This window comes from Plutella xylostella, chromosome 6, assembly GCF_932276165.1.
Source record: "Plutella xylostella chromosome 6, ilPluXylo3.1, whole genome shotgun sequence".
NCBI classification, from domain to species: Eukaryota; Metazoa; Arthropoda; class Insecta; order Lepidoptera; family Plutellidae; genus Plutella; species Plutella xylostella.
The window spans coordinates 471,083-491,071 of record NC_063986.1 but is presented as its reverse complement, the minus strand read 5'-3'; the positions used below and the strand labels follow the sequence as shown (position 1 = coordinate 491,071).

The 19,989-nt window shown below is 33.8% G+C and overlaps 2 protein-coding genes across 7 annotated transcripts in view; both read right to left on the bottom strand.

The window, feature by feature from the left end:
- The window catches only part of LOC105388727 (cadherin-89D), a 109,133-nt gene extending 104,799 nt beyond the window's left edge, over positions 1 to 4,334 (bottom strand). For all 6 annotated transcript variants that reach the window (XM_048621909.1, XM_038119618.2, XM_048621910.1 and 3 more), the window contains exon 1: positions 4,100 to 4,334. The gene's annotated coding sequence lies outside the window, so the exon portion shown is untranslated. The remainder of the gene's footprint in view (positions 1 to 4,099) is intronic.
- A 10,870-nt stretch (positions 4,335 to 15,204) lies between these two features.
- On the bottom strand, positions 15,205 to 16,227 carry LOC105388717 (cuticle protein 16.5). Its single transcript, XM_011559675.3, has 2 exons — positions 16,068 to 16,227; positions 15,205 to 15,679 (listed from the first exon to the last, which is right to left on the bottom strand). Exons 1-2 carry the CDS (start codon positions 16,077 to 16,079, stop codon positions 15,383 to 15,385), a joined length of 309 nt encoding a protein of 102 aa, XP_011557977.1. The 5' UTR covers positions 16,080 to 16,227; the 3' UTR covers positions 15,205 to 15,382.
- Between the last annotated feature and the right edge of the window lie 3,762 nt (positions 16,228 to 19,989).

The window sequence follows — 19,989 nt, the reverse complement described above, 5'->3', positions numbered from 1 at the left end:
AGGGAGAATGTGCATCCACATAATATTTCCCACTTATTCCTATCAGTGTATTAACAGTATTGACCTTAAATAGGTTACTGTGGACGATGGCCTAAGGCTTTTGGTTCAGAATACAGTACCTATAATATATAGGTAGTAGGTATATAGGTAGTACCTATATATAGGTTATAGGTATGTTGTTTAGCTCACAGGTGGTTCCCATGTACATGATCACTAGTTGCGTCTTCGTATTACAACCACTAAGATAACTGTTATCATTTTCCGTTTTGGCCCTAGTGAAAACTGGCAGATGTTATAGGATGGAGTCTTTAAGTCTTGTGTCTGACTTTAATTGCGTAGAAAATAGCAACATGACTGGTCGGATTTTGCAATTTTATTATTAAAATCAATGAAAGTGTAAAAATAAAAGTACCTATACGAGAGAAAATTATAAAATAAAACTATACTTACAGGAAATTGTATCTTATTTATAAGTTATCCCACTGTAGTCATGGAAAGCTCGTTGTTTATAGAACTTTCATTCGCCACAGAGAAACCTCAAGCGCTGCTTAAGTTATTAGAGTTGAGCTCACTATACACTAATTAAGTAATACCTATATAATTATTTATTATTTATATTTTATTTGAATTCAATCACTAACTTATGCATAAAGCCTAGCTGAAATAATAGCAAGTGAAAAATGGTGTATAATAATGATAACAAAACGAGTAATTGTTTCAAAATAATGAAGTTATCCAAGTGTACCGGTTCGACTGCAGGCTGGATCCACTCCACTACACCCGGTACACTGGGGGACACGTGCGACTTTCTAGAGTTCCTAATTCATGCGTAGTAAGAACCAGATTTGAACGGCAAGTGTTCAATGTGGGCATCTATTGACAGTACAAATATTTGCTACATTACATTATTAACCTCTGACTGACAAGTATTATTATTAAATGTTACACGCAATGTAACATAACCAAATACATACACAGTATATTATTAAGTAATATTATTTAACACAAGTATATAATACATTCCCATCTTGAACAAGTTTTATTCTACGAATAAGAGAAATTCACAAGATTTTTTTTTGTTATATAAATACTATTTTATTAATATCACATGGTTAGAATGGAGAGCTGAATATTCCCAAGTAACATTTTTGGTTTTAGAAAGGTTTTGAAAAGGTTCTAGAACCTTTGTATGGAAATCAACTCGTGAGACTTAGAAGTCTCGATAACCTTATATTAACCTTATATTAACCTCCTGAGTGCAAAAAGGGCCCACGTTTTAGAACCTTTCTGAGAGCTACAGCAAAACCTATAGCTCAAACCCAGAACCTTTTGAACTACTTACACAGAACCTAAATACAACCTGCACAACTTTAATTTAACGTTAACATAACCTTGGAAGACAGCTTTTAAGTTCTAAATTAGTCCTGGATGTAACTCTTCTATAACTTGAAACATATTTGATGGATATTTGTAATGCCTTTCCAGGACTCTCGGGTTTTAAAATGTTTCTGTGTAAGATTTTATAATAATTATAATAAATGGCGCCATTACCTGACACTTTCCAAGATTCAAAATGGCTAACTTGTAAGTGTTGTATTAATACAAAATATAGTAAGTAGTTAGGCTGAAGTCAGGAAATATGAAAAACTTTGCGACTAGCACTTTATCGTTGTACTTTTGAATAATAGTTCTGTATACGTGACGGGCCTTTTGTAAATAATAAATTTGAAGATATTTTAATTTAAAAAAATAGAAAAAAAAATATGTTTGGTGTAAAGTTATATTAGAAATAAAAGTACTGTCTATATAAAAAAACATATATTTGGAATAGTATAGCATACGCTACTGAATTTTCCCCTACTTAATTAAAATGTATCTTTTTGGTAAGTTTTTTTTTATTTCAGTGAAAAAATATGGCGGCAGTTAGGAAATTACTAAAAAGCATTAAACATATTTTGAGGATGCCTCTAAAGCTTTAAAATATTCTTGAAAGACTTAAATCATGCGTTTAGCTCATAACCAGTGCTTAATGCTTTTGGTTTTCACCAAGTAGTCCTAATTTGTTTGCCTAGACAACTCTCATCAGCCTAAAGGTTTAAGATAGGTTTTAAAAATTACTTATAAGTGATTTCAACATTCCATAACTTTATGGTTGTATTGAGGTTAAAAATTTCACCTTAAGCTCTCACTTTAGCATAAATGCTAGCTTTTCTAGAACCTTATCAGGAGTCTACGACAACTATAAGATCCTAGAACTATATGCTCTTGAAATACAAGTTAAAATAACGTTAATTTAAACTCTTATTAGCAGCTCCAAGGTTGTATTAATAAACAATTGGTTTTAGGACTTATTAATCATTCTCAAGTACTCAATATGACCAGATAGCAAAGCATTAACCTTTTCACAACCCTTATAAAACCTAAAGGCATTTCTTACAACCTAAGCTCGAATGAAATGTTACTTGGGTTACTTAATATCTGTGTGATTTTAAAATATTAGAATTAAACGAAAGAACAAAATCTGAAACTAAAAGTTTATACAGTGATTTTTTCTCTAAACTTGATCATCTACAAATACCATAAAGTATAAATCATTTATTATAATGAAAGTTGTAGTGGTTTTTACATCAGCGCAAAAGGTTCTATGCTAATTCAAGTAAAAGAAGTGGTGTTAATAATGTTAGCGGAAATGATTGTTCATGAATTCATTTCAAATGCAATTTGCTTTCTTCTGAAGTGAACGAACTTGCTCATCTCTCAATTGTTTGATTTTTTGTTTAGATTACTTGCAGAGGTTGCAGATTTATCTCCTTGTGATATTTTTTAATGTTTATATATGAGAGTTTCTATAGAATTGATGTTGTTTTAGGTACATTGTTTTAGCCCCAGTACACTTATAAAGTAAACCTTCAAAATAATATACACTCTTATCTTTTTTATACAACGTCATCATCAGACCGTATTCTTCCTTTGCTGGTCATAGGCCTCTTCCATGGAGCGCTATAACACTCTGTCCTCAAGCCTGCGTAATCCACTGATAACCGACTACCTGTTTAAGGTACAAAGGGAAAGGGGGCGTCTTACATACAAACAATTGATCAAAACATTTGACGTGTATCAAATGTTACAAGTGATAAGGGCCCCTGTACTAGGTGAAATACCTGTGATACTGGGTAGCCTGCCCATCCCTGCTAGTCATTTACATGTGAAACTGAATAATACTGTGGGTAGGTTAAACATTTCAACAATAAATGTACCTAGAGTTATTATTGGCAAACTATAAAATAAAGAAATATATATAATGTATATTTTATGCCAACATTAAATATATAGATGCCTTAAATGTAATGATTCATGTAATATCAATTCATCAGAACTTATTTTATGAAGCACCCCGTTGAACTCTTTTGTATAGAGTTTCTTTCATCAAACAAAAATGATCTTACAGGATTTTTCCCAATTTATTTATTTTTCGTTTTTATAATGAATGAAAGTTATAAAATTTTATATTGCATTGCATATGATTATTATTATAATTAGGAAAGTATTTTTTAACATGGCTTTTTTCAAAATACATAATTATAAAAAAACTTAATAACTACAACCTTTACACTGTATGGTACCACCATACAGTGTAGGCTAGATGAGGAAGGCCGAGAACCGAGTGTTGTGGGAGAGGCCTATGTCCAGCAGTGGATGATTATTGGCTGATGATGATGATGATGATTACACTGTATGTAGCTTTGTAGTGAGGCTGTTGTATACTGTTGTGCAGTTACAAAGTATCTGCGTAGCGGAGAGTTCTCACAGGAACGGCGGCGGTTGACTAACGGAGGCTGGCGTCTTAATAACAGTTCGCCGCGAATTGATTGACTTATCTGTACGCAGATTATTATTTGCTTTCACAATTTTGCCAAGTTTTCAGCAGTACGTTTTTAATTATAGGTACCTACTTATTTGTAGTTGATCGAGCTACGCTACCCGTTTATATTGTGCAGTAAGGATACAGTTAATGCAGCATATAAATAATTATCATGTATCTTTTCTCAACACATATTTTTAGTTTCAACATTAGTTTAATTTTTAAAATAAATCTTACCTTAAATTCATTGTAATAACATCCAAAACACAGAATAAAAGCACACAGTTCACACAAAAATCAAATAATCCAACCCTATTCTATACCGCACACATTTAACAATTTGACATAATTTCCCACGTTGAGAAAGCGTCAAATTCAAAAATCGAATTCCGAATTCCAAATTCAAATACGTTCGCGTCTTGCGGCGTGTGGCGCATGCGCGGTCGCGGCGGCCGGTGCGGAGCGACTGATGCGCGGGAAACGGCAAGAGATTCTAAATTCAAACGGGGGTTCTAAGTTGAAGAACCCTTTTCACGCCATTAGACGCAAGTTTGGAATTTATGGTGTGTTAGAACGAGTGTAGTTCTTACGTGTGCAAAAATTGAAAAGTGTTGTGGGACGCCCTCTGTTGCGACTGGTAGCTATTGGCTGCGGGATGAAAAGGGTGAGTACATAAGTCTATGACTACATCACAGCACTTGAGTGTTGGTTAATACCTTTAATTGAATATGTTGTTGTCCAATACATATCTTATACACAACTATAATTATGGTACAGTATGAAGCCGTGTCTTGTCAAAGATAACTTACTCATATTATGAAGATTGCCGAGATCACCATATCTTGCCAATCAGCCAATAATCAATCACTTTAGAAGCTTTCACTCTTGAACAGAGCAAAATTATATACATCAGGATACAGTATGAGTGAGTTAGACAAATCTATCATATGTCATGATTATGCACTCATGAGCAATGATAAAGTTCCACTTACTAAATGTCCACTGGACATCAAATAACTGATATTATAATTATATATTTTTTATACTTTACGGGATTTCATTGAACAATGTGTGAAAAGATTCAAGTTTGGAAGGCATTTTTGTGATTGGCTATTTAGAACATTTAAAACATGACATGGAGATTATTAGTGGCAGTTATTTATGCTCTGGCAAGCCCTACAAACAAAGTGTGTTCGAAATATGTATTACGTATAATAATAATTGCTATAAAAGGAAAGTAAGTTACAACTTACAATTGGAATTTCGAAGCGTCAGCGTGACATATTATGGTGAGTATGGATTTAGCATTAATTATCTGGGAAGTCATTTAAAATTATTACAAATGGTTTAATTAGAGATATGCATATCCCAGCAACTCGTTAAAATATTTTATTTTGATGTAGGTAGGTATAATGCAAAGAACGCCCCTTTTGAATTCTGTTTAATATATAGGTACAATTATGCATAGATAATAATTAATCTAGATATATCTAATGGGATCTTATTTGACAGGTATTGGCATTTTATGAAACAGGCCGTAAGCTGCGCAAACTGTGAATGTTCCATATGACTTCCGTTTAAAACATTGCTCAACGAATCATAAAATCGCGTACCTTTAACTACATTCTGAAATAATCTGTATTTTAATAGCATGTTCTTGTGCATTACTTTTGACTAAGTGTAGCCCGTATTGCAAGCGAATAAGGTCCGTTTTATAAGTTCATAATTTATTGGAAGGAACTGCCCTGTCTCACAAACACCGTTTATTCAAACTGGTTTGAATGCAGTAAGGTGATTACGGTTTGATAACAGTTTTATCAATCATTGAATTTTTGTCAAAGAATATTAGTTTGTTAATATAAAACATTACCTATTTTATTATTGCTACTATATATGAGATAAACACTGCCATCTTAATTGTATTGCCCTAATTTTTCAAATTATTAACTAAAGAACAGTAATTACCAAGCATTGGAAAATCTTACGTCTATTAACATAATATAAAACATAATTATATAAAATACTGCGGCTTGAAAACATCTGACAGTCGGGTTGCCCATTTACCCGACAACTCTCTCAGCACAAGCTTGCTTGTGTTGGGGTCCACCAACCCGCACTTGGCCAGCGTGGTGGACTAGGCCTAAACCCTTCCTTCATTGGAAGGATACCCGTGCTCCAGCAGTGGGGACGTGATGGGTCGTGATGATATGAAATATCCATTAAATATAATGTACTTAAATTAAAGCTGACCAAAGCGGAAAGAACCTGCATTTGAGCAAAAATTATTCAGTGAGACAGTTTGGTTCACGCTAACTCACTCACACTCACATATACCACACTTAATTTTAGGTCACACTTTACAATCTGAATAAATACCTAAGATGTTTATGTAAAGCAGATGCATTTAAATCTGCAACCTCTTATGACATGATTATGTGATCGCTATTTGCATTACAATTTATAAATAATATAATTATGTAGAAACACAAGGAAACTGGTTGTTATACGAGTAAGTTTGTTGGTAGAGACTCTGCATGAAAAATAAATGTAAAGTGAGAACATAGGTAAATAAGAGCTTGCGAATCATGGTTTATATAAACTTTGCTTGAATTCATACATAAAGTTATTTATCTACTAGACATGTTTTCATTTAAAGGGGTTAAACAAACGATTAGCCTCCCCGAGTGACCGATATATTTATATTAATTATATGTGCCAATATGTGTTTGTTAATAAATAAATAAAATAAATAAATATACGACTGGCACACCCTGTGTAGTCAGCGACAGACAACTTGTTGACTGGCTAATCTTCTCACGGTGACACAAGTTTGCAGCTGTATTTGTCACCAACAAATTCAGAAGAAATTTCAAACCGATTACTCTTTGTACTCGTATGAATACAGAGATCATATTATTAACTATCCTGGCACGACACACAAATGTCGGATGTATTATGTTACCGTCAATAACTTTGCTAAGTGGCCATTTCAATTACCGTTCAGTCGTCGTACGCCACCTGGTCAGTTCTGATAGAGGCCGATTACTGTCAGTGCCTGCAACACGCATCGCGAGATGGACCCAATGATTGCTGTCTGTTTGATGTTTAACTTATACTCTGGTAATGTAATGTAATGTATTTAGAATTGATGCGATCTGCGCACTTACTCACTTACCTACTTGTAATAAAATACTTAGTGCGGGTTTCACAACTGAGAACGTAAACTTTGCACTACGTCATGCAGTGCTGTGATTGGCTAAATTCTCATTGAGCAGGAATTGGGACCAATTAGGCTAACTAATTCCAGAAACTGAGCCTAAGGCTGTATGTAACCACTGTATGTTTTCTAGCTTATACATAAGTCATAATGTACATAAAGTAATAATGTAGGTACTTTATTTTATTTTATTTTAACACACAAATTTAGTATAAAACTTGCAAAAGCAGCTTAAAATGTAGGTCACTGTAAGTAATTTCCTTATTGCTGTGCTTTTAGTCTGTTAAAAGTCTAGACATTTAGGATCAAGTATTATAACTGTAGCTATATATTTATTTAGATTATGTAAGCTGTCTTTACATAAACGTTCTAGTGACAAATTTAAATTCATGATAAGCAGGTATATATTATTTACATTCAGAAATAACTATGGTTCCTGACCAATCTTTTTGGTGTATACTTGGCTTAGACAAAATGCAGTTGCAGTAGACATTTTGTCGGTCTATCTAGTTCTAGAGGCTTCGGTTGAAAAGTATTTTTTCTTGTATGTTTGTCAAATTAACTGAAGATAGTATTTTAAGTACCTCTCCCGCTGGGAGAATGTGTCAATTTATGTAAATTTGTGACAAAAAACAAATCCGATTAAATAAACAACAAACCTGCTTCGTACTCGCATTGCATAATAGAGAAACCGTATCAAACTCGCCAAATGTCTCCAAATTTCAGATTCTGATAAATATTCATGATAAATACCTACTTGTATATTTTTAGTTTGTAAATTTTGTTTTCTTTTGGTCGTTTCAAGGTGTTTACTTTCACTGGCAGAAGATAATATATTGGCATCGTTAGTTTGTTATGCGGAAAGGTGACGGATGTGAAATTGTAATCATCATTAAACATAGTAGATTTTCTTTTATTATTAACCTAATAATTTGGTGTCCTATTTCATATCACTTTATATTTATCTTCATATGTTCAACCCCTGTTCATTAGCCTTAACTACCCTAATACTAATACCCTAAGTTTTACTCTCTTTAATAGGCCAAAATAGTGCTTAGGATCGGTTTTATGATCCGTAGTTCTTTAACTTTAAACATTGGCATTAACCAAGAGAATCAAAACAGCTGCTTATAAATTTTGTTAACTAATGTTTCCGATTTTTTACCATTGTTATAGTTAACTACGGATCAAAAAACAAGCCCTTAATCAGTTGCTTAGACATTTGAAAATGAAAATGAAAAAATATTTATTTAAATTTAAGATTATGATACAAAAAATACAGGTTGCAGTGTTTGGTAACAATTTAAAGGTGGTGATATAGCGAGGGCTACCACACTAGGCTAGGCCTGTGTCGTGGACAGCCAGTAAACAGGATTTTAACAATTTGTTCAAATATATTCAGGTGGCGTAGTTTAACAATTTGAAATTTAAATTTAAAATTATACAAAAAAAAACAAACTTTACATTTATTAGGATGCATGTCTTAGAACGTAATAAAGTTAATAAAGGAGACAAAAATAAAATAAAAACAGCTTCTCAAATAAAAAAATTCTTAAAAACTATAAAAACAAAACAAACTATAAGGTAAAACTTAAAACTTTAAAATTAGTGCATGATATGGATACCTACTTAATTGAAGAATAGAAACAAATAATGTTGAAGTTATATCGTATAATATGTATAATGTATTATATATAGTATATAATATATGTATTTATGTATAATATATATGTGTATATATATATATAATGTAAGGAAGGCAATGAAGATAAGTACCTATATATAAGTTATTATGTTTAGTATGATTTTAATATGTTTTCAGTTTCTTCATAGTTAAGGCTAATACCTCGTTACAAATAAGCTTCTTTTCTACAAACCCACTATGACCAACACATTAATAAACCACATGCATGCGTATCAAAAAGAATCGTGAATTTCAATAAAACCTCACCGGTACACTCGTGCTCGAGTCAGTGTTATTCACCGTTACTTCAGTAGTTTAGGCCGAGAGCCGCGTACCGTAACTTATAAAGTTATTATTCAATTACGAAATTTGTATGGTATGGCATTTCATGACGATGTTTTTTTCGAAGGTCCTGGTTCTCTGGGTCCCATTTGGGGTGTTTGACGTATTAATAGACTATAAAATGGGGCTCAAAGATGGCTATAGATAATTTATAAATCCCAATTACTCATAATAGATCATTGCCCTATATATTAAGTAAATGCGTTCAATTCAAAATAAATACTTTAGGTACTTTCTCTCGAAATAAAACCATAGGTACTTGGAATTGTTCTTGAGGCTTCCTCAAAAGGCTTGTGTAGCCAATAATATAGAATTATTATATTATAATATTTTATAGTCCTCATCCCACATGGCTACCGTATGTAGTGTAATAGCTAATAGCACTTCTCATACTACGATACATTGTTTCAGATTCTTAACTCAGCGATTTCTTCACTACATTACATTTATTGCACTATTCTTGTACAGTCAAGTAGAAAATTGTTAAAGGTAATAATCTTCACCGCACCGCGCGTCTTTGTGGCAAGGGATAATTTCTCATCGATTTTTTTACCGTTAAACCCTAGGATTTCTTAGTTTCTAGATAGTAATTGAGATTGTACACTCTATTACTCGTTATAATAAGACCTATTGTAAGTTATTACAATTGCTTCTTACTTTCAGGTATTAAGAAGCCACTTTTACTATCAGATTAGCTTAGGTTTAGTCTATTAATAGTTATGCCGTTATGCCGTCATTATAGCTAAATGTAATACTCGTAGTAGATATCTCGGGAGAAACGTGATTAAGTTTGTATTGTGGTTTCAATTCGATGGTTATGTTTCTTTATGTATGACGCAAAAAGATTTTGATTGATATCAAATAAGTGGGTATATTATACTATATTTAAATAGATTTATCACTTAAGTAATAGAGTTCTTAGAATATATAATATACATTAGTATGTACTCATAGATTACTTCCGGATTCCTTATATTTATCCGCAGCATTGTCTTTGGATTCACCAAATTGCAACATTATCCGAGTGAGGTCGCCACACACATTCTCTTGAACAATATTGTCTTGTGTAGTTCCATCTTCTTTAACAAAGAAGGTAAACGCAACGAGTATAAGCCAATTAGTAGAGTGAACCATGTTACAAAAGGTTTACCCCCTTATTCGTAAAAAAGTTATAGGACTCTTTAGCTATTGAATTGTTTTGTCCCTCTCTGTCAAAGAACAAATCGTTATCTGTCAGAGAGCGACAGAACAGTTCAATAGCTAAAGCATCCTATAACTTTTTTTAGGGGGCAAGTAGGTATATATATTTTTGGCTACAGTAACACTAAAGTTACTCACTATGTGCCTCATATAGGTATGTCGTAGAATATCTATCAACAATGGTATACCTAACTCATAACCGGATATTGCAAATTGGTACGCCGCGAGTCGATTCCAAGCCGCGTCCAGAAACTTTACTCCCTCCCACTTTAAAAGAAAAACACACTCTTACTTAGCATGCCCTCCCTGTAACTCCTGCAGGTTGACTGGCAGAAAATTATTTTAGCATCCGAGTGCCCCTTCTAGGATTACAGTCGTGAGCATATGTATGTAAATTGTGCAATAAAAGAAAAAATAAATAAAATATAATTATTTCGTAATAAATCTTTAAAAAAAAGTGGTTACCCTACCGCTGAATACTGTAAAGCAATTCTGTAATAATAATTACGAACCTATCTATAATTTTCTATGGTATGTTGGTCTTCCGCCAAAATAAGTTTGAGAAACCTAATTACAAGCACCAAATGCATATGCTCACGACTGTAATCCCCGAAGGGGTAGTCAGAGGTGACTCGCAAGCGAGTCACCCGCTTTTCGCTGTACATTGTACTCACGTGATAGGTCGCGAGCCGTATCGCCGTTTTTGAATGAGTACAATGCAAGTTGTCGGGTAAGTGGGCAACCCGACTGTCAGATGTTTTCAAGCCGCCCGAAGGCCTCTGACTAGGCTTAACGACTGCTGCCGAAGCAGCAACCGGGACCCACGGCTTAACGTGCCGTCCGAAGCACGGAAGCGTCCAGAAAAGAACCACTTGAAATCGGTCACCCATCCAATGGCTGACCGTGTCAGTTGTTGCTTAACCTCAGTGATCAGTTACGATCACTGAAGCCCGCTCGACTATGGACGCACCAAATCTATTAAATATCCATAAAATTACACATTATTTGTTATGTAAGTCTAAAATTACTGTGTAAACCATTGTACATTCACTATTGCGTCATTCATCAATAAAATTGACCATTACTTTTTATAAGTAATCTAACTCAATAATATAAATTTACTGCTTTGGATTAACCTTTCCACCTTTAGTAGGAAAACCTTTCAAAATCTGGAAAATGGTGCACCATAATAAGTCTATAATTTTGCCATTCATTTATTTCCTCTTTCATTATTAGAGTGATCAGTATTACGTAGATTTGGCATGCATTCATAAAAAAATATGGTAGACAACTGTCGAAAAAAAAATGTATTAAACTAAAAATATAAGGAATATACCTAACCTCATATAATTAATAAAAAAAATATTTGATAACTTGAATCGAAGAAGCAGATAAAGCTTTTGCTATTAAAAATGATCCACACTTATGAATATTCTTCATAATTATTATGTATAGTATCGACGACAGTATCGAATCCTAAAGTGGGTTTTGTCTCCATGGACAGTCAGGGCTGCAAGTCTACAAAACTTCATACAATCATAGCGGCAGTCCAGTATGTCCTATATAAAAAAGGTGATACGTCTTCTTGCATGTACGTAATAAACGGTAATTATTCAGTAATTATAACTTGATCCGCGTCTCCGATACTCTATCGCGGGTACAATCGCGGACAGTTGAAATGTAAAAACAACTGAATGTTCGCATCAAAGTATTGGGTATCCGGGAAACACAGATGTTTGCACTTCCAGCAGTTGCCAAATATTAACTAGTGTGAGGTTCCGTCGTAGAACAATGAACTAAGGTAGAAGTTTAAGGAAACGTTGGTATTGTTTGTTGTATAGGCTCTGAAACCTTTTCTAAAGCATTAAGTTTATCACTGAATGGTATAAGCTAGGTATTTATTTTTCATATCGGAAATTGCCTAGGGCTATGACTGTGGTGCTAGCGCGGAAATCTAGTCTGATATGAATGTATTCTTGAGTCGTTCGTCAAGTCGCGCGCCTTAGACTCGCGCGCCACGCGAGTTGACATCTTCTGTTTTTTTTATATCGTCAACTCGCGTGCCCATGTAAAGTACGGTCAGATGCAAACGAATTGAAACTAAAAAATATAGTTAAATGTTGTCTCCCTGGCTGATTAGCATAAGAAGGTACCGACTAGATAGTCGCCATTAAAGTAGATGCTTTGATTTCGGGATAAAGATACAATAAGCCTATGTTGGAAGTGCGGAATGAGGCAAAAGGGGATTTGATGTGACCTATGACGCATGGTACCCAAGTTTGCTATCTCTCTCATCCCGTGCGCAAATTTTACCGCAAGTTTTTGTTGCAAAACCCGGTTTAAAGGGTTAAAACGTCATTGTTTTAGTGTTACTCCTAATACGAAGCTGAGATGTACAGTGCATTACTTACAGTCTACATACAGTACAGTGCAAAAATATTAAAATGTGGCAGTTTTTACTGATTTTGATGTATTGTGGGGGTAAGCCTATAATAAATTAACTTTACAATATTACCAAGTCTACTTTGCCGTAATATAAACACAGTGTTACGTTTTCGTTGTGTTACCGTTATATTAAATATCGAATTAGCACTAAAATTAAAACAAATTTCGTTTATTTCATTGGTCAAAGAGACAGACCTAACTGTAACAATTACTTCCAGGAAGTTCATCGCAAGCAGGTCCATCTAGTAATAAAACTGCACATGAAATCGTAACATTCCAGCGAGGAAAGTCGGTACTGCTTCGTGCAGGTTATAAATATAACAAAGACCGAACAAATAAAAATGGTTCCTGTGTTTGGAGGTGTTCGAAAAGAACAGTTTGCCAAGCGAGATTAATTACTGATTTTATTTTAAAGTAAAGTCCTATAAAATACCCTTTAAGTAGTTACCTTAAGCATAATAAATTATAACTTTTGTGGCTGACTCTACATATTTTCACAGTCGAGCGAGTTGACGACAAAAAAAGTAGGTAAATACGGGAGGGGCAACTCGCGCGTGGCGCGCGACTCTAAGGCGCGCGACTTGACGAACGACTCGTATTCCTACTCGTAGGTAATTAAATTTTACCTTTTGCGTCCCATAGTCGAGATATAGCGGCGAAAAATAATACATTTGTATTGTGTCTGTATTCAACCGGTTAAATGAAGCGATGAAAATATCCGATGCTGAAGAACCCATTAAAATTGTAGTAGAAGAACAAAGTCCTCCTTAAACCGTTCTCTAGTAAATACATAGTGGTGGAATAATTTATGAATCTTGTTCGTTTTCTTGATCAAACTGTGTTACATGTCACTTCTACTTCACTAATAGTGCTGAGGACGCAACCGGCTAGACCCTGAGATGGACCGATAAGGCTCTACTGCCAGCGCCGCGGCAAGGCCACCGCTGTTCGGTGAAAGTGAAATTAAAATTGGATAATTTATGGCATGAAAACGAGTTTTTTTAACTAGTAGGTACTTAGTAGAGATGATCGTGTGATTTTCTTTAGAAAAGAAAAGGTTTTACCTAATCAGTTGGAATGTGGCATTTGCATAGATACCCATCGGTAAGATTTGATTTCTGCCTACTTTGTAGTCACGATCAATAAATAATAGTTTCAATTTATCAATATGTATACATAGGAGGTTTATTTTACATGTATTAATCTTCAGTACGTAAAACGCAAGATAAACTCACAGTCAATGAAAATGTTTCACTTGCCATTGCCGTTCCATATGTCACTGGAACTTTTTCATTGCTCGTGAGAGAGGCCCTCATGACTCGTGAGTGTATACTTTGTCTATTTGCCTGTAATGTAATATCATGAATTTGTTTTTTAATTTTACTGTGCCCAATAATCCATTTTATTAGTAACTAGCTGTTCCCGCGCGCTTCGCTTCGCCTTAAAAAGTTTTCCCGTGGGAATTCCGGGATAAAAAGTAGCCTATGTTCTTTCCCAGGGTCTAGACCGTATGTATACCAAATTTCATTCAAAGCCGTTCAGTAGTTTTGGCGTGAAAGAGTAACATACAGACAGACAGACAGACAGACACAGTTACTTTCGCATTTATAATATTAGTAAGGAAGTAAGGATAGTGAATATTTTAGTTAGTATAAATGCCTGATTTACTTTCAATTACTTATCGCAATTTTCATAAACATTGGCATGATCTGCGCGCACTCCACGAGGGGTCTTAGATAATAAAACGAAATGCTACAATTACAAACACAATTAACAATAACTTCCGCACACTCATCATCAACACTTATAACTCCATTAAACGGTAGATACAAATCTATATCAAATAACTGCTTACCAATTACTAAAAACCTTGGCAAAGAAAAGTAGTCTTTATCGCTTCATAATACGTTCTAAAACTTTTTTGTACAGTTTATCTCACTGCTTCGGGCCTAAATTCGTCTTTAGATAACATAACTGAGAGCAAGTTTCACTTTCGAGATTAGAACTGACAAGTTCACAGTGTCTTACTGTGTAACATATCAATATTTCACATCATACATTTATTTGGTCGGCCATCTTTTGATGAATATCAGCTAGCTTTCCTCAATGAAATGTTTAAAGAGCGTAGAATGTGGTTGAGAGAAGGAGGAATCTCCATTTTTGTTATTGAAAATTTTACATTAATTTATCTTTCAATTTGTATATTGTAAGAATACGTTATTGAATCCTAAGAATTCCTACGGTGACATTAAAATGTATTTTGTACCAGTAACTTTCACTCGGCGTAGGAAGGTAGAAAGGATGTAGGATCTAGTTTCTAAAACTAGTATTTTAGGAAGTGTCTATCAGAATTTTAGTTCATAATGTAAATGGCATCAATTAAATTCAGACAGACAAAAAATAACTAGAAATCATGCCTGCCAAAAAATGCACTTAGCAAGAAAAACAAGTAAATTTTATTCGATTTGTTTATTTGTTACATAAAAATGTAAGATAACAAAAAACCGGTCCATCATTACATCTTTCCAAAGTGGTAAGACGAAAAGATAGACGCGGTAAAAAAAAGTAGGAATCGTATTTTATAAACAATATCGGATCGGTTTTGACGAGAAACTTGTTCAGATGTTTATATTCATTTCTTCTTCAGCAGGTAAGTGGAGTAGGCAGATGGGTACTCTCCGTAGGCGTAGCTCTCGTAGGGAGCGTAGGAAGCGTAGGCGACAGCCGGGGAGGAGTAGGCGAGAGCTGGGGCAGAGTAGGCGACGGCTGGAGCGGAGTAGTGGACGGCTGGGGCGGAGTAGGCGACCGCTGGGGCAGAGTAGGCGACGGCTGGGCTCTCCCAGGAAGAGTAGGCGAGGGGTGTGTCGTAGTAGAACGCGTTGGGCTTGGGCTTCGCGGCGGCGAGGGCCAGCAGGGCGGTGAACACGACCTGGGAATAATGGGAAACGTTTTATTTTAATATCATTTATCGGTTAACACTACAAATACTGTATGTAAGGTGTCGTGATAGCCCAGAGTCTTTACTCTTAAGAACCTCGTTCTATTGCATGCTTTTAGTGCACCGCTTTGTGGTACATAATTGTTAAACTGCACAGGGGCATTTAAGATGAATAGAAACTTGTTTCAATTTTGTGAGCATTTATGGAAAATATGAAAGGTGGAAAGACTCAGCTGTTAGTTAATAAATTTAAATTATGGCGCTAGGTATTTCCAAACAGTACTTATAAGAATTAACTTATTAGTATTAAAATATATAATTAAAATACTTAATAATAATATAAATACTTAATTGAATAAAAACAAGTGTATGAACTCACCAGCTTGAACATTTTGAGGTATATTTGGATTGTTTCAGCTCAGAACACTGAATGCCAGACGACCCATTTAGTCGAGCTTATATACGAAAATCCGAAACCAGAATCAAATAGGATCTGTTTATTATGCATCTGGGCTATAAATATTTGCCAAAAAAATGCCAAAGTATAAAATATATATCACATTCTCTGCAAAATTCATCTTCATAGCCAATCAAGGGTATGAGGACGAAACTTGTCCAATTGACATTTAGATGTTATAGGTGCACCCATTTAGGAAGCCATAATTTTGAAAACAAATAAATCTTGACACATCCTATAAGTGGAGCGATCGCGGCCAGTTGTGTTGTTGTGATCTTATTGATACAAAATACCATCCGGGTAATTATACAATAATTGGTTTGGTAGTTTATAGTAAGTAACAACTTTATTAAAAACTGTGAAACACTTGGGGAATGGAATTAACGATAACTTTACTTACCTCGGACGGAATTATACATGTACATTTCACCTTATTTCTTCTTTCTCCTGCCCTCTTCCCAGTTCAGCTGGGGTCGGGCCTCCTCGTACTTCGGCGCCAGGATATTCTATCCCGGGTTGTCGATATGGTCAGGTTTTGGGCTTTCATCTCCTTCTCGATACGACCACCGTGAGGACGACCACCGTGTTGCTGGTGGTCGTCCTCTCTCTCTCTCAGTTGACTTGGGATGTGCATGGCTTTCTTTACATTTCACCTTATTTATTTAATTACTGATTATTGTATACCTTTTAACAAATTTGCAACTACTTATACTATTATTCGTTAATATCTTATCTTTACCAAAGTACCTACAATTACATTGCCATTCATTTTAATTATTTTATTCAATCATTCAATCTACACAGAACTGTGGCATAATGGCATTCAATATCACTTTCATAAAGTTACATTATGATATGATAAATATCTGTCATTTATTAAATAAGTATACAGTAAATCATACATCATCAACATTATCATATCATGTAATAACCGATCTATCTGTCATATTAGATTATGCGTAAGAGTTTCAAAGTATACACACTTATTTAAATCTCTAATTAATTAGCTAAGAAAGTTTACCTTACAAAAATATTTTTTTAAATAATACGATACCTAATTGTGATTAATTGTTTATAAATTTTATTTATTTACTTAACTATCCCTAAAACGATATTATTATACTTAGTTGCTATTTTTGTTTCATAATATTGTCGTCTGCGTTCAATGCACTTATAAACCCTTGATGCGATTTATTGTGATTAGACTGACCTTTTCAATTCCTAATAGGTTCGTAATCAAATTAATACCCTATTCATAATCATAATATATTACTTTCATAATAGCTACGTACCGAATTGTTTTTTACTCAACAGTTTAAAAAATAAACAAAAATAATAAACAAATGTTGTATTTATGTAGGTATATACAGCCAAACTGGTATTATAATACAAATTGCTATTTTATCGTACTATAAATTTTAGATAATCTTTTTTGAATAATTAAAATGTGTAGATTGCAACATTTATGTTTTGTTGTACTAAATTATATAGATCACTGAAATAGTGTTCTGTTATAAAAATTCCGCGTGTTACAAAGGTGGTAAGTAAGTACTTAAATAAAAAATAAATAAACAAATAAATAGTCATTTATTTCAGATAATGCATGCAGGTTCCCATATTGCCGAAAGGGTGTGACTTGATCTGAACAACTTTCTGAAGAGTAGTTGAGCTGCGTATAATCTTCCTATGTGTATAATCGTAATCGTTAATCAATAATTATCCTTCCTTGGTGAGATAAGGGCCTATCTCAGGAAACACGCTTCCTCTATAGAACATACATAAATTTCTCACCACTTTCACATTTATTATTTTATATTCGTGCACTGCTTAGTAATATCTATTGGAAATTGGAATTAAATGGTTATTATGTTATTTCAATAAGACAATAAATATATTTCTATGGTAATGAGTTATTGTATTTTTACTAATTTATAACTAAAGTCTAACTTTTCTTCAAAGAAAATTGAATTTTAGTTCAATTAAACAAAAACCTTTGATATTGACTTTCAGTTTCAGATAGGTTAATAATTAACATATTATACCTACATATTACATATATAATTATAATACATTATTTATCTTGTAGGTGAGATTATGCACTGTATCATTACATTATATTGTATTCAATGTATTACATATTAGTGTATTAGTCTATGGCTGTATGGATATGTCCATGAAAACTTTGCTAAAATATGTGGTGGCATTCCCTTAGCAGCACCATCTTTCGGACTTAGTTGAAACTACGTAGTTTGGTGCGAACTTATTGAAATACCTAATACCTACAGTTTGAATTGCGAGATACTGCGTCGAGTGAAGGACTGATAAAGTTCTCTAGTATGATGACAGATGGCGCATCTGTGCATTCATTCTATATCGCGGTATGGTTTCGTTTGATAAAGAATTTATTATCATGGACTCTATAATCTAATTATGATATTGTTAACTACTACTACCAATCATGGCCAACACACCGTGTAACTTAAAAGAACTTGGGAAACTAATTGATAACAGTCAAAAGAGGTAAAAAAAAATAATAATATCCAGTCACAACCAAAAAAATTAAATAATAATAAATATATTAAATTAGGTACATATCAAATCTATATCTAACAATCTACAAGATTTTTATAGGTATTTGTATTTATACTGTAGGTAAGTACTTTATTTTGGCACTTTTGGGAAAATATGTTCAGTTTGTTATTAACTAAGAATAAAATATTTCAGGACAAGACGGCACATGGCGACTAATATTCCAGTATCATCATCATCATCAGATCAAACTGAAGTAATGAATGAGAAAAATAGGTCCGTTCTTCTCCTTAGACAGAAAGAGCCCCCCCTTATCCGAACGGAGAGTAATTTGTAAAAATTGACGTTCATCAGAAAATTTTATATTTGTACGATGAATAAAAAAAATTGACTTTGACTTTGTAAATTCATCCGCTTAGGGATGACTTTCAAGACTCTACAGAATATTCATAATTCACATAAATCATCGAATGTCGTTGAGGTTATCGACTTAACCAAAGAGTGATTTTAGTTAGATGTTTGTAGTAGTAGTAAATCAATGTTTGAATACCTATCTTTGTTTGTTTACTTTCTATACTTATGTAAGTTACTTATTTACCTGTATATATTTTACTTTAATACCATATTTGAGTATCAACGGTTACAGGACGACTGTTAGGCCTATTGTCTTATGTCTCGGCCGAGAATCGAACCTGTGTTGGATTATCTTTCGGTGTTTAAGTCTTATTACATTATTCTCTGCATAACGCTCTCAGCCCAAAAGTTTAAACACCTATTCAACATCTTTTTTAATGTTGCCGCTTTCTTTTGGAAAATATAAAACTACTGTCTTTTAAAAAATCTTACAAAAAGCATCTTCAGACGAATAGAAGGAGAAAAACGTACTAAATGTGAAGTCGGCAATAGAAAAGATTTCTTTCCACAAAAGCGTCATATCGAAAGGAGATGTCGAATCAATCAACGTCACGCCTCCGCGTTAGATTAACGATGATGATGATGACGTGTAATGATTTGTGCGACCCACTCTGTGAACGATCTACAATAAAATAAGTAGTGTTACTTCTTCCCTATACCCCTTCCCTTTGTAGGTTGGCTGGTAGAAAATGCTCTTAGCATTAAACCCATCTTTTGTACATGTATTTTTTATATTTGTTCAATAAAGAATTAAATAAATAGGTATACACTCACGAGCAATGAATAAGTTCCACTTAATCAACACCAAATGACCCCCATTTTTTAAAACATTTAAGTAGGTAATTTAGAATTTGATCAATATATTTACGGTTTCAGGTGGTATACTGGAACTTTTTCATTG